At 41.8% G+C, this 12,972-nt stretch overlaps 1 protein-coding gene across 1 annotated transcript; it reads right to left on the bottom strand.

Annotated features, from left to right (window-relative positions):
* Positions 1–234: 234 nt before the first annotated feature.
* Positions 235–1,368, bottom strand: B3gnt5 (UDP-GlcNAc:betaGal beta-1,3-N-acetylglucosaminyltransferase 5). The gene has a single exon (XM_059277735.1). It carries the CDS (start codon positions 1,366–1,368, stop codon positions 235–237), a length of 1,134 nt encoding a protein of 377 aa, XP_059133718.1.
* Between the last annotated feature and the right edge of the window lie 11,604 nt (positions 1,369–12,972).

Genomic DNA, 12,972 nt, shown 5'->3' with positions numbered 1-12,972 from the left:
TGCTCATGATCTAAATCTTTTAAAATTTGAAGTCCTTGAAATAATTTTAAACTATGAATTCAACATTACATTGACTTGTTTCTGTAACAAGCAAACATTTAATCCCCTGGGATTTGGAATGATCTCTTTGCCTTCAGTTTATTTTACTTAGGGTATAGAGAAATGTTTATAGATTTTTTTCCCCCTCCAAGTTTGGCTCAGTGATAGTGAACACAGTGCAGCATTCAAGTGCTATTAAGCAAATGCAGCCCTACAAGGATATGGACTCCTGTAAATTAAATTGCAGAAAAGAACTATCTTAATTAACCTGCAGTATATTTGACCAAAAAACCCTCCTGAAATGTTCTTTACTTTAGGATTCGTAGCCTCCCTCCAGAGGTCCTGCAGATCTTTTAAGTGTCCATGAGATGTCATCATCTTTTCATAGATGCAAGGATGATACGGAATCTTACCTTCCCCAGAAAAAAACATATGGTCCTGTGGCACTATCCCCATTTTGTTGGCACAGAGGCCCATGAACACATCATCTATGTACAGACTGGAATTCAGCATCTGTGATGCCTCGTAGACTTTGGCAGCAACATCGCTGGAGACGACATAGGCGGCACCCGCCGTGTAGTCCGGGTAAGCTGCCCACTGGTACATGTCATAGGGAACGTAGTATTTGTTGCTTTTATCCCTAACGGGAGGGCTACCACGATGAACATGACCAATCCAAAAGTCCTGAACACCCATCTGCTCTAGCCCTTGAAGGTATGCAATGAGGTTTGGCATGTGGATAAATATATCATCATCGGCAGTCATCAGGAACTTGGCATGTGGACAAAAGGTATTTGTCCAGCTGAACTGAAGGAGTAATTTTAAAGTAAGATTGTAGAAAGAATCAACGAAATCTTGCTGAATTATATCCTTGTACACCTGAGCTTCCCAAATCAGTCTTTTTTGCAGCTCTTCTCCCTTTGGTGGAGCAGGAGTTCCTAAGGCAAACAGAATTTTGATGTTGGCATTAAGTTGGGACTGAACGTAATTCTCGCTGCCCCACGTTTTTCTGATAGCAGAACGTCTGTCATAGTTTGCAGGGGCGGTCTTTATAAACAATAAGAGGAGGACATCTTGAGCCTGACACTTCCCTTTGTGGTTGATCAAGTACGGGAAGTGAGGTTGCTCGGAGCTGTGCTTGAGAGAAAGGGAAACGTTCACAAAGTCATAGCTATTCACGAGGTATCTGTAGGAATAGGCCTTCATATGGTTCACAATGTGGTTTTTGATCGGGCCCCAAAAAACCATGAAGCTTAATATAAAACAAGTGGCAAACAGCTGAAAAAATTTCCATCTTTTGACTCTTCTGCCACTAACAAACATTCTCATGTTCTCAGGTCTGTTGTAAATGGCGGCTTGCTTCTCCGAGACTACAGCACTTGGTATTTGTAAAATAGATGTTGGTCATAAAACATGGGAAAAGGTCTCATTCCACATGATATTCTCTTCTAGCAACATTTCTCTGGGATTGCAAAAGAATGGAGCACTATAGAATGGCAACACTGACATGTCCAAGTTTGTCCACCCTGGCGTTCCTCGTTAAATCCTGTGTACAGCCTCATGCAATTCCTCCATGTGGTTCTTCCTATAAACACGCACTGTGGCCCTACCAAAAGAACAACATGTGAATGTGTCACTGAGTTACCACAAAGAAAAGATTACTCCTTGTCTCTTAAGCCAAATGTGACCTGGCTGGTTATCATAAAAACATCGGTGGCATTAGCATTTAATAAGCAATATTAAAAAAAAACAGAACAGGGGAAAATACTTGACACAGTCTTCCTATTCAGAATATTGACAACTTTGTCTCTCCCTACCCTTAAAAAAGAAGGAGTCCCCACTCCCCCAATAGCTGTCATCTCGTATATTTACAATTTAAATGCTACAAGTGTGCATATATAGTCAGGCTCTAAGTAGTTATATAGATAAAGGCAAAGCATTAGCTGAACATTAAATTCATCTGTAAAGTTCCATTAAAACTCCCCCATACCAGGAATAAGAAAGAATAAACTTCCTTTTAAAAATATCAAGGTTCACAGTCAAGGAGTTAAGATTTGCTTTTCCAAAGCAATTTCCAAACTCTCAAATTACTTTGTGAGTCTCAAATCTATACAGGCAGCCTCCTTACATGTACTTTATTATCTGGAAACTCAACAGGAACTTTGTATTTAACATGTTCTAAATGGGGAAGTTGGAACTACCAAGCCTATCTTTGTGGAACTACCAAGCCAGGGGCTGTGAACACTAATGGACTGCTGGCCACTTTCTGTCTGTTGTACTATATTATGCAGCTTACTATGAACCCCGAGAAACTAGGAAAGTACCAGTAAACTCAGTCTTCATCAGAGCAAATCTGAGTATGCATAAATGTGTAGGGAAAGAGAGGAAATCAGATAATTTACCCAATTACACAGGGATCTTCTAATTTGAACATATTATTCAGTCTTCTTCCTTAACAATTATTGTTTCCATCTCTTTTTTCTTTCTTTCTTTCTTACTTTTTTTTTGGTGCCTGAATGTAACTTTATCCATCTATACCAGAACTTAAAAGTCTTCCTTTGCCTTTAGCCCCATCTCCAATTGTTTAATCCCATAAGACACTTAATCTTGGTGTCTTTTCCCCCTTTGGGTCATCATCGCTTCTCATCCATACTAGGGCACAGACTCAAGGATGCCCTTACCAGCTACTAGTCAGAGTGAGCTTTCCAAAACTCTGACATAACCATGACATCAAATAAACTCATCAAAGCCTCCAGACCTGCCCACCAGCTAGTGACAAGACAGAGCCTAGGTTATGAGTTAGCATGACATCTAAGACCCTTTTGAATCTACCTCTTTAGCCATTCTATCACACTGTCGAATTACTGGCTATTTCTTGTACATTGCCTGCTCTTTGCACCAGCAATACAGTGGGCTGGCATGCTCCCACTCTGACAGCATGGTGTGTGCACATCCCAAGTTCTACAGGCATCCTTCGGCTAGAAGTGTGAACTAAAGTTCACCCACTCTGTCAAAGATGGTCCTCACTTGTTCCTAGGAATGTAATTGCTCCCACCCAGGGGTGGCAGATATGGATCCTGGATACTGGTTAGGATTAGGAGGGAGAATAGAAGCAGAATGATTGCAAGCCCACAGCATAAGTTCTAGGGCAAAATCCTGCTTTGTGCCTGGAGACTTGTAGTCCTGTACCTCCATCCTTGACACTGACATAAAAACAACTGCCCACACTGAGAACCCCAGTGAAGGAGCCTAACTCCAGTTGTGACACTGCCTTACATTCCTCTCTGAATTTTCAGATTCTGCTCTATTTCCCATTCCCCACTACTGCTCCTAGTTAGGGTAGTAACTACAAGGGCCAGTCATGAGAAAGTCCAAAAGAGGGGACTAAAGCAAGCCCCACTGAGACCTTGTTCACAGCTAATTAACATGGGTAGTACAACATGGTAAGATACAGATTTTAAAATTGCAAAAACTGCTTAGTAAGCTACAACTGCAGAAGAAAAAAAAGCAGAGTACACAGAAAGCAGTAGGTGTGAGTCTTGTGTTGTATGCATTCAAAGATGTAATGCTAATTGGCTTGATTTTGAAAAGGCTGAATGCCCGGCTCCAAAGAACAGATCAGTATGGCGATGCCTTCCTACTCCATGTGCTTATCATGTCTTGATTTAAAGCTCTGAAGAAGGTGAGAAAAACAGCAAGAAACACTAGTTTCTGATGCTGGGTTCTGCCAAAAGTTTGCAAAATAACTTTCACTCAGGGGCAATGTCTTGTTTGTGATCATTCAGGTAAGGGACGCCTATGAAGGCCAAAAGCAAGGGTGTTTTGCCTTCCTCACAATATAGCTTAAAGGACCTAGAGATGTAAATTGAGCTAATAGATAATCCCTGATGGCTGAATCCTTTACAGCACCATCAATCAGTGTTTAAGAAGTCTAGGAACACTTTCAGGTGGAACAAATTTATAGTTTCTACTTCAACAGACCTAGGAAGAGAACAAAGGTTGGTAAATGTGATCATTAATACTGACTGTTAGCTCTCCAGGGTCTAGAAGCACCTAGGTGACAAACCTTTAGGCATGTCCAGTGGATGGAGTCCTCCACTGAATAAAAAAGGAGGAAGCAGCCAGGGGTAGTGGCGCACACCTTTAATTCCAGGACTAGGAGGCAGAGGCCAGCCTGGTGTACAGAGTGAGTTCCAGGACAGGCTCCAAAGCTACACAGAGAAACACTGTCTCAAAAAACATGCACATACACACACACACACACACACACACACACACACACACACACACAAACAAAAAAAGAGGGAGTAAGTAGAAGACCAGCATGCACTTTTGTCTGTTGCTGACAGTGGATGCACGTGACCCATGCCTCGTCCTTCTGGTGCCGAGACTTGTCTGCCACAATGGACAGCACCCTCAAACTGTGAATCAAAGCGAACCTTTCCTTCCTTAAGTTGATTGGCAGCTGTTCTGTCATAGCAACGAGGAAAGGAATAATACACTAACTTTTGGAATGTAAGGAAGTATAGACATTGGGCTAGAGATTTAAGAGCTCTTCCAGCTTATCAGCACCCACACTGCAGATCACCTCTAACTCCAGTTCCAGGGACCCCAGTGTCCTCTTCTGGCCTCCAAAGGCACTGCATACGTGTGGTGCACTGACATGAATGTAGGCAAAACACACACACACACACACACACACACACACACACACACACACACACACACTACAGGCACAACCAACTTCCTACCTTTGAGCTACCTTGGCCAGTTTATCCTGCAAATTCTTACCAAGTTCATTTATAAGCCTGAGCTTGGGAGAGTATCAGCTTGGGAGCCCACTCCTCCAAGCATTTGAACTCATTCAAATGCGTGCCTGACTCACCAAAGATACTAGATCCCTAGGGTGAATCAGGACCCTGACTCAGCTTGGTGTTCTGTTGCTGCTGCTAACATAGTAACTGGTCTATAAAAATCATTTTATTCCTCCATGATGTCTATATATTTACCTTATGTTTCTACATTTTTTCCAATACTCTAAGTAGACCTCAATTAGTCAAAAAACAGTTCTGAAAAAATGACAAAGCCAGCAACCTAGACCACTGCGTTTAGTGAATCATGTGAGGTTTGGGAATGAAATTTTTTCTACTCATCAACAGAGTCAAACGTGGATTCACTATTTATATACATTATAACCAACACTATAACCAAATCTCACTGAGAGTATTGGTGTGATTAGAGGAAGATTTAGGAAAGGTAAACTATTTGTTTATTTCATACCTTTTTTCTAAGTCCTCCGAGTAGAGCAGCCGTGGGAAGCATCTCCCAGCCCAAAGGAGAGCAGAAGCATTTGCCTCCATCTAGACCCATGAACAGGACTGAGCAATGCTGCCCCAGCTCTTCAAAAACCGGATCTCTCACTTCTCTGTACCTCACAGCACCTTACATCTACTTTCAAGCACATCACTTAGTTTACATCTGGAGCGCAGGGAAGGTCACTGAAGAGAAGCCCACAAGTTGGTTCATCGGGTGGAAGAAAATGTGGGGCCTTTCAGAAAACACGAAACAAGTGTTAAGTTCAGCACCCACTTGCAACACAGGGCTAACCAATAAACTGGAAACAAGGGTCACCTCTGTACCCAGCCAGACTTATTGTGTAACCTTGAGAAGGCTTCACGTCACTGGCTTTAATATTTAGTCTGTACATTAGAGGTGACCATCCATGTAGCGTTACTTGAGGGAACTAAAAATTACAGATCACTTCAGAGCTTACTGGAAACATGGAGCAGAGTGCTAGAAAGAATAACTTAGAAGGAAAACAGGCAAGGCTGTGCACTATAACTCCAGTTTATTTCTATTTTAGAGAAAGGAATTTTATCTTTTTAAAAAAGTAATCAGAAAAATGAAGAACAACAGTAGAACATTAGGGCTCAGAGGTTAGGAGTCTTTGCCTCTCTTAAGAGAACCCACATTCAATCCCCAATACCATACACACACACACACACACACACACACACACACACACACACACACAATGATCAAGACAGGAGGCATGCATACACACAAATAAAAACAAAATCTTTAAATTCTGGTTTTAAATAAGCAGAACAAGGTGACAGACATCTCCTAAAATACTTCCGAGTCAGGGAGCTGTGCTGACTTAAAAGAATATTTATTCAGAAAAAAAAAGAGCTCTATAAACTTCTAAAAAAAAAAAAACCTACAGTTAGTGTGTCAAGCAGCTACAAGTTTCCCAATAATAACACATGATTTTTTAATATTTCGCCTTATCAATCCATTTTCTTGTTGTGTTTACTTTTGCAATATGCGAAAATAAAGATTTTGAAATTTTAACCAAGATAGTGGTATTTGCAGTTTAAGTTCAAGTTAAACAACTGCAGTTTTTAGTGTTCTAGCTAACCCTGCAGGCATGTCAGTGTGCACTGTGCAAGGCAGAAACAGTAAAAGGGCATGGTATGGCATGGACAAGCCAGGCATGGTGCAGGGGTGTGGCGTGGATATGTGCAATCCAGGTCTGGTAGATGAACATGGTGTGACAATTTCTCATCTTTTTACTCATAGCATTTATAGTCTGCTTGAGGTAAGACTCATTGTTCCCACATACACTATAATTTCTGTGTACGCAATGGTGAGGCACTCTCTCATTACTTTGGAGTAAGCCAACTGCAGGTACAACATACAGTGGGCTGGGAGAAGATTATTTAGGGGTTTCAGGAAAGGCTAAGATGACCTGCTATGCTAGGTGGATGCAGGAAGGATGATGATCTTTGTTTTCAGAGAGAAAGGAAAGAACTGTTTGTTCCCTCCCTCCCTCTCTCCGTCCTTCCCTCCTTCCTCTTTTGTAGCAATAGCTCTCTTATTCAGTATATTAAGTTTGAGCAAACAAGATTAATTTCACAGTCTGTTGCAGACACACAATCCCTCGTGATCAGCACATCAATGTATTAGTTTAGCTGGAAATCATTTTATCTGGGTCTTATATCAATGCAGGATGTGGTAGGGATGGTATAATTACTGTGAGGCAGGATGGATGTGAGGAATGTGCATCTGTCTGTTTTCTGTTGCCATAACAAAGTACTTGAAGCTGGATACTCACGAAGAAAAGAAGTTGCCTTAGGCCCCAGTTTGCAAAGCTGGAAATTCAATATCAAACAGTCCTATATATTTGGCCCCTGGCAATGGGTCCTTTGGCCATGTCACAACATGGAAGAAAAGAGGGGAACAGCTATCTTCAGAAGGGGCCATATAAGTGGTGTGGCCTTACCTCATAACAACAGACTCTCAAAAGAACTATCTCTATGAGAACTGCACTAATTTTTTGGAAGGCCACCTCCCATGACCTCAACCTTTCAAAGCTCCACCACTTCTCACTACAGCCAGCTGGAGACTGAACCTACGGCACACAGACCTTCGGATAAAGAAAGAGTAAAGAAGATCTTGTCAGCAAAAGCAAAATCCCCATAGAGCCTGACAAATGCTTGGGATGGGGAAGGAAGGAAAGGACTGAAACGGGATTCCAAGTATCACTGACTGGAGGAAAACTGGCTCACTGAGGTAGGGGTGAGGCAGGCTCACTGAGTTAGGGGTGAGGCATTTCTGTGGGAGCCCGTTTTCAGGTTCCTCGTGGCTTTACCCAGCAGGTCCGCATAGAGAAGATGATTAGGACCATGGGCCTGAGTGCAGGTGTCTGAGATGGTCCTAATCTCATCCATGTGCTGGGGCGGGGAGGTCTTTTGCTCCACCCCTTAGTGTCTCTATAAATACCATGGGGCAGAGCCAGTCAGCCTGTTGGAATAGGTTCCAGGCCCTCTCGAGGCTATCCTGTATTTTCTATCTGTTTATCTCCACAATCTAAATCCTATCTAATATTTCCTGCTGCTTGCACTCAAGAAAACGCTGGGGAACTGTGGGGTTGGTGGGAACGCTCCGCACATTTCACAGGGCAAGTAAAGCAGAAAGATTGGTGTGTGTAGGAGAACTCTGGGACAGGAGGAAAGTGGGGACAACAAGGTGACGGCTAATGGAGGTATTTTTGAAGGGTACTTCATTAGACAATTAAGATGTGGTTAATGTGTGGGTAGTGGAGGGCAAAACAAGCTCTTCTCCTGGAGCATTCACAAAACAAAAAGAAATCCTGAAGTTCTATTTAAGTCGTCAGTGTTATTGGGAGGAAATGGGTGAGACTAATGGACTAGAAGAAGACAAACAATTTAGCCATTCTACCTTGGTTGTAGTTTTTTCCTTCCTGAGAGAAATAAAATATTGTCGTGACACTTGCTTCCGAGGGGCTTGAGACGTGCTCAGAGGTTAAGAGCACTGGTTCCTGGTGAGGAGCAGGGTCTGGTTCCCAGCACTCACGTGGTGGCTCACAACCACGTGTAACTCCAGTTTCAGAAGCTCTGATACCCTCTTCTCAGGTCTGTGGGCACCAGACATACATGTGGTGTAAATACAGACTAGCAGGCAAAACACTCATACATGCAAAATAAAATAAACCTTTAAAAAATGTTTTCTAATGAAAATGGGCTTCAGAATAGTTTTATAGAAAATGGCACAAAATTGATGGTTACCTTCATTTTTGAAATCAGTGTAAGATATAGAATACCATTGTGAGTCATCCATATATTAACAATCCCTTTAAAGGCTACATGCTTTTGAAAAATTATATATAAACTAGTAATGTCTCCTCCAATAAGTCAACATTTTTAAGCTTTAATACATTCTATTATTTGCATTTAAACTTGAATTACATGAAGTCCACACGGAAGCGATGACTTTCGGATCTTGTTCTGGCAACACTCAAAAGAAAGAAATACAAAGTTTTCTGTAGCCACAAAAATGGTTACCAGCCCATACTGTCAACTCTGCTTGCCAAGGAAGAAAACAACCTGGTATTTCAGTTTACACATTTCAAGTGTGAAACATCAGATAGCCTCTCAATCATTATATTATTCTTTTTTGTTTGTTTGTTTTGGTTTTGTTTTTTCGAGACAGAGTTTCTCTGTGTAGTTTTGGTGCCTATCCTGGATCTTGCTCTGTAGACCAGGCTGGCCTTGAACTCACAGATATCTGCCTGGCTCTGCCTCCCAAGTGCTGGGATTAAAGGCGTGCGCCACCACGGCCCAGCTCATTATATTCTTTAATTCAGGTTTGAATATTTCTAATGTAAGTGCTATAAAAAAAGGGAAAAAATTATCCAACATTTGTCTTTAGTTGTTTTTGTGACTGTGAATTTGGTCATAGAAACTTTAGCTCAAGCCACTGGCAAAATTTAGAAGCCATTTGAAGTCCTTAACCTTCTATAAAGAACGCATTCATAGTTAGCTCTTCAGTGTCAGCCCAAAGACTTTAGGTTCCAATTTAGCAAGAATGGATGTGAGGGACACAGGGGTTCGCATTATACAATCTGTTTGATGATCTAGTTGTAAGATATCCACCTTGGTAAATTAAATTATGTTTCTTTTTGTTAAACATGGGCTAGATCCATTTGCTAGCCACAGGAGAACTAAAGACAGAGAAATATCGAATGAAGAAATGGATGAAGATGGATCCTAAGGCTTTGCTAGGAACTGGTAGCATGGAATTAGAGAGACGCGTGATATTTTACCTTATCACTAAAACTTCCTTGTAACTAGTTTGAGTATGGAATTTGAGATAAAAGTATGAAGAAAGTTTCAGGTTGAACGTTTACTTTCTTAAATTTGGCCTTCTAAACTCATTCTTGCAACACAATTGTTTGAGTTGACATATATTGTGGGATATTTGTATACTATGTGATTGGCTTAATCAGTCACAGCAATATATCTTCACATAGTATACAAATGGCTTGGCTATTCTAAACAAAGTCCTTCACTGCCACCAGTTGTCATTTTGTTTTGTTTTCGAGCTAAAACAGAAACTCCCCCTCTGTCAGCAGTTACTAACAGGGGTATGTTCTATACATAATGGGTATTATTCTAAGTGCTTCATGTGACTGCTAACTCTGTAAGCCTAGGAACAACCCAGGGGAGAGAAAACATCTCTCCATGTTTGCAGAGGAACAAACTGGGGCACTGAGATACCAGGGTAACCATTCAACCTTCAGAATTTCCAGACCCATGTTCCAACTGTTCACTGCCCTTTCTTCCTGCGTAGTTCTTCCCACAGATCCCACAAAGATGACAGAACAGGGAAGCAGGTTGGGCAAGGCCAAGGGAAGCAACAGGGGAGCAGAGAAAGCTGTTACACCATGTGGAATCTGAAGTCACATGACTTTCTACCATCTACAGGATTTTAAAAACACATTTTCTTTGCTAAGAGACCTTTTCTCTTCTCTGCAAGGGCACAGATTCCCCCCCCCCCCCCCTTAACAGTCCCAGTGTCAGTAAACAACAGGCCAACTGATGTGATGGGTGAGAGGACCAGGTGGCCAAACCAGGGCCAGGACAGGCTCCCCTAGCAGCCCTGACATGGACCAGGCCTTAGTTTTGGTTCACTAGTACCGGCTGGAGCTGAGTAAGCAGTTCTCAGGAAAACCACGACTTAGGGGCAACCCATCAACAGGCGCCCCCAAGCCTCCTGCTGGCTCAGCAGGCGCCCCAAAGCCCTTTCTGCTGACTCAGCAGATGCTCCCACCCCCACTTCTGCTAGCTAAAGATAGCTTTTCTTACCCTCTGTCAACAAGCCCCTAGACACTAGACCCCACCACCACCACCACCAATGGGCCCCTAACCACTGCAGCCTCCCACCAATCAGCTCCCAGACTGATCTTTCCTCCACCAATCAGCACCAGATTAATCCCTCCTCCCTGGAATTCCCCTAACTCCGTTTAAAAGGTACTTATGACCTTCTTTAGGGGTCGCTATTTGCCACCCCATCACGCTGAAAATAAACACTCTTGCTAAGTTGCATATGTGACTGTTGGTCTTTCTTGGGGGCTTCTCTCGGACCCTAACAATGAGCCTGTGTCCTACATATGCATAGTCCTTTCTTGGAAGAATACCAGAGAGTCTAGGGATAGCCACCCAATGTGGAGGAGGAGGGTTGAGGAAAGAAGCCGGGAGGAGAGAAGAAGAGGAGAGGTAGTTCAGAGGATATTTGAAGGAAGAATTTGATCAGGAAATACCTGGTAAATTGAAATTTGAGCAGTCATACCACACAGGGAGTCACGCCCTACCCTCAGAAATTATTCCTTTTTTTTTTTAAAGCTGTATCAACAATTTCATCCAGAGTATGGGCAAGCAAAACTTATATTCAAAGTTGGCTCATTAAATGACTGGCAAAAGGAGAGCATAATTCAGAGATGTAAATCAGTTACCTGTCATAAAGTTTATAGACAAAATATGACTCAAAGGTACAAGTTCACATGTCAAGTGTTGAATATTCATCCCTTCAATGTGATATAAAACACTGTAAAAACTGCTACCACTCCCAACATCACCAGGATGCTTCTTCACACATAATGACTGCTTTGTCTGAACCTCGGATTTCAAAAATTTGGGATTTTTTTTTCCCAAACATTCTTGAGATTTCTTAGGATAAAGAAAAAATATTCACCAAGCTACATCTGAAATCTTGAATTCAGTTGGTAAAAGAAGTCAGGGGCAATAAATCTGATATCACCAAGATAGGTGATTTGCTAAATCAAGAGTCCTGTAGGGAAGGGCTCCCCTCTCAGTTGGGGTGGAGTTGAGGAGCAGGAAGCAAGGCACTTCATTTCAAAGCACACAGAAGGAAACAATGTAGCTGAGTGAGCAACAGCAAATCAGCTGCCGGCAGCTAGTCCGAGGGGAAAAGATGTCAAAAGCGGGCTGAAGAGATGGCTCAGAGGTTAAGAGCACCCACTGCTCTTCCAGAGGTTCTGAGTTCAATTCCCAGCAACCACATGGTGGTTCACAACCATCTGTAATGAGATCTGGCACCCCATAATAAATAAATAAATCTAACAAAAACAAAAACAAACAAAAAACCCAAGAGGAAAAAAAAAGGAGATCAGAGAGGAGAGCTTGGGTTCAATCACAGTAAGATTAGGCATACAGTGATGCTGAGCATCTCATGCCAGTTGTCCATCTGCTTATGGACATCTAGAAGCACCATTTGACTGAGAGTTTGCCACACAGAGAACAAATTGATAGTGTAAACATCACTGAGCAATGATGTACCGTACTACGTTACCTTTTAGGAAGCACATGCCTTGCTCTGGGTAGCCCTGAGAAGTAAGTAATGTCTACATTGAATGAATGCAACAGATATGAACTAGTCTCATACCTGAACAGGTCAGTCAGGATGCTGGGGGTGACTTCAGAGATGTTTCAAAGTTGGATATATTTCACAGAAGAATCAGTAAGTATACTGCTGCAATCTGAAATCTGGACCTGATAGATGCAAGAGAGAACAGAAGATTCTAGAATTTTAGAATGAAAAAAAAATGCATTTATTTGGTCTCTGTATTTCACTCATCATATGCACTTGACTTGCTTTTGAACCAGGTACCAGTATATTCCGAGGATCATCTGACATAATTTAAAAGTGTGGGTCACATCAATTGCTTTATATACATTAATTTTCATTCTCTAGAAACCATTCATGGGTCTTAACACATATTGGTAGGTGACTAATATTTCCAGGCAGGTATCAACTTTTCAAAAACTGTAATATTCCCAAAAAATTATTAGTCAGATATGAGTTTATTAAAATATTGGTTGCTAACAGCCATCTAATAGATCATTATGAAACAATCATGGTGTCTGTTATCCTTGACCAGAAAGAATGCCAAGGACCATCCATGTACTGAAGATGTCTTTCAGTGACGATGATGCCAGATAAAGCTTGTCAGTTAGGGAGACTGAAACCTCAGTAGAGTCAGCCTGTTAGCTTATTTTGCTTAGAGTGCTATCAGACAGTTATAGAAAAGGTTGTGGGAAAGTAGGAAGA

This window comes from Peromyscus eremicus, chromosome 12, assembly GCF_949786415.1.
Source record: "Peromyscus eremicus chromosome 12, PerEre_H2_v1, whole genome shotgun sequence".
Lineage (NCBI taxonomy): Eukaryota > Metazoa > Chordata > Mammalia > Rodentia > Cricetidae > Peromyscus > Peromyscus eremicus.
Note: the sequence above shows the minus strand (reverse complement) of the source record. Positions and strands in the feature narration are given on the sequence as shown.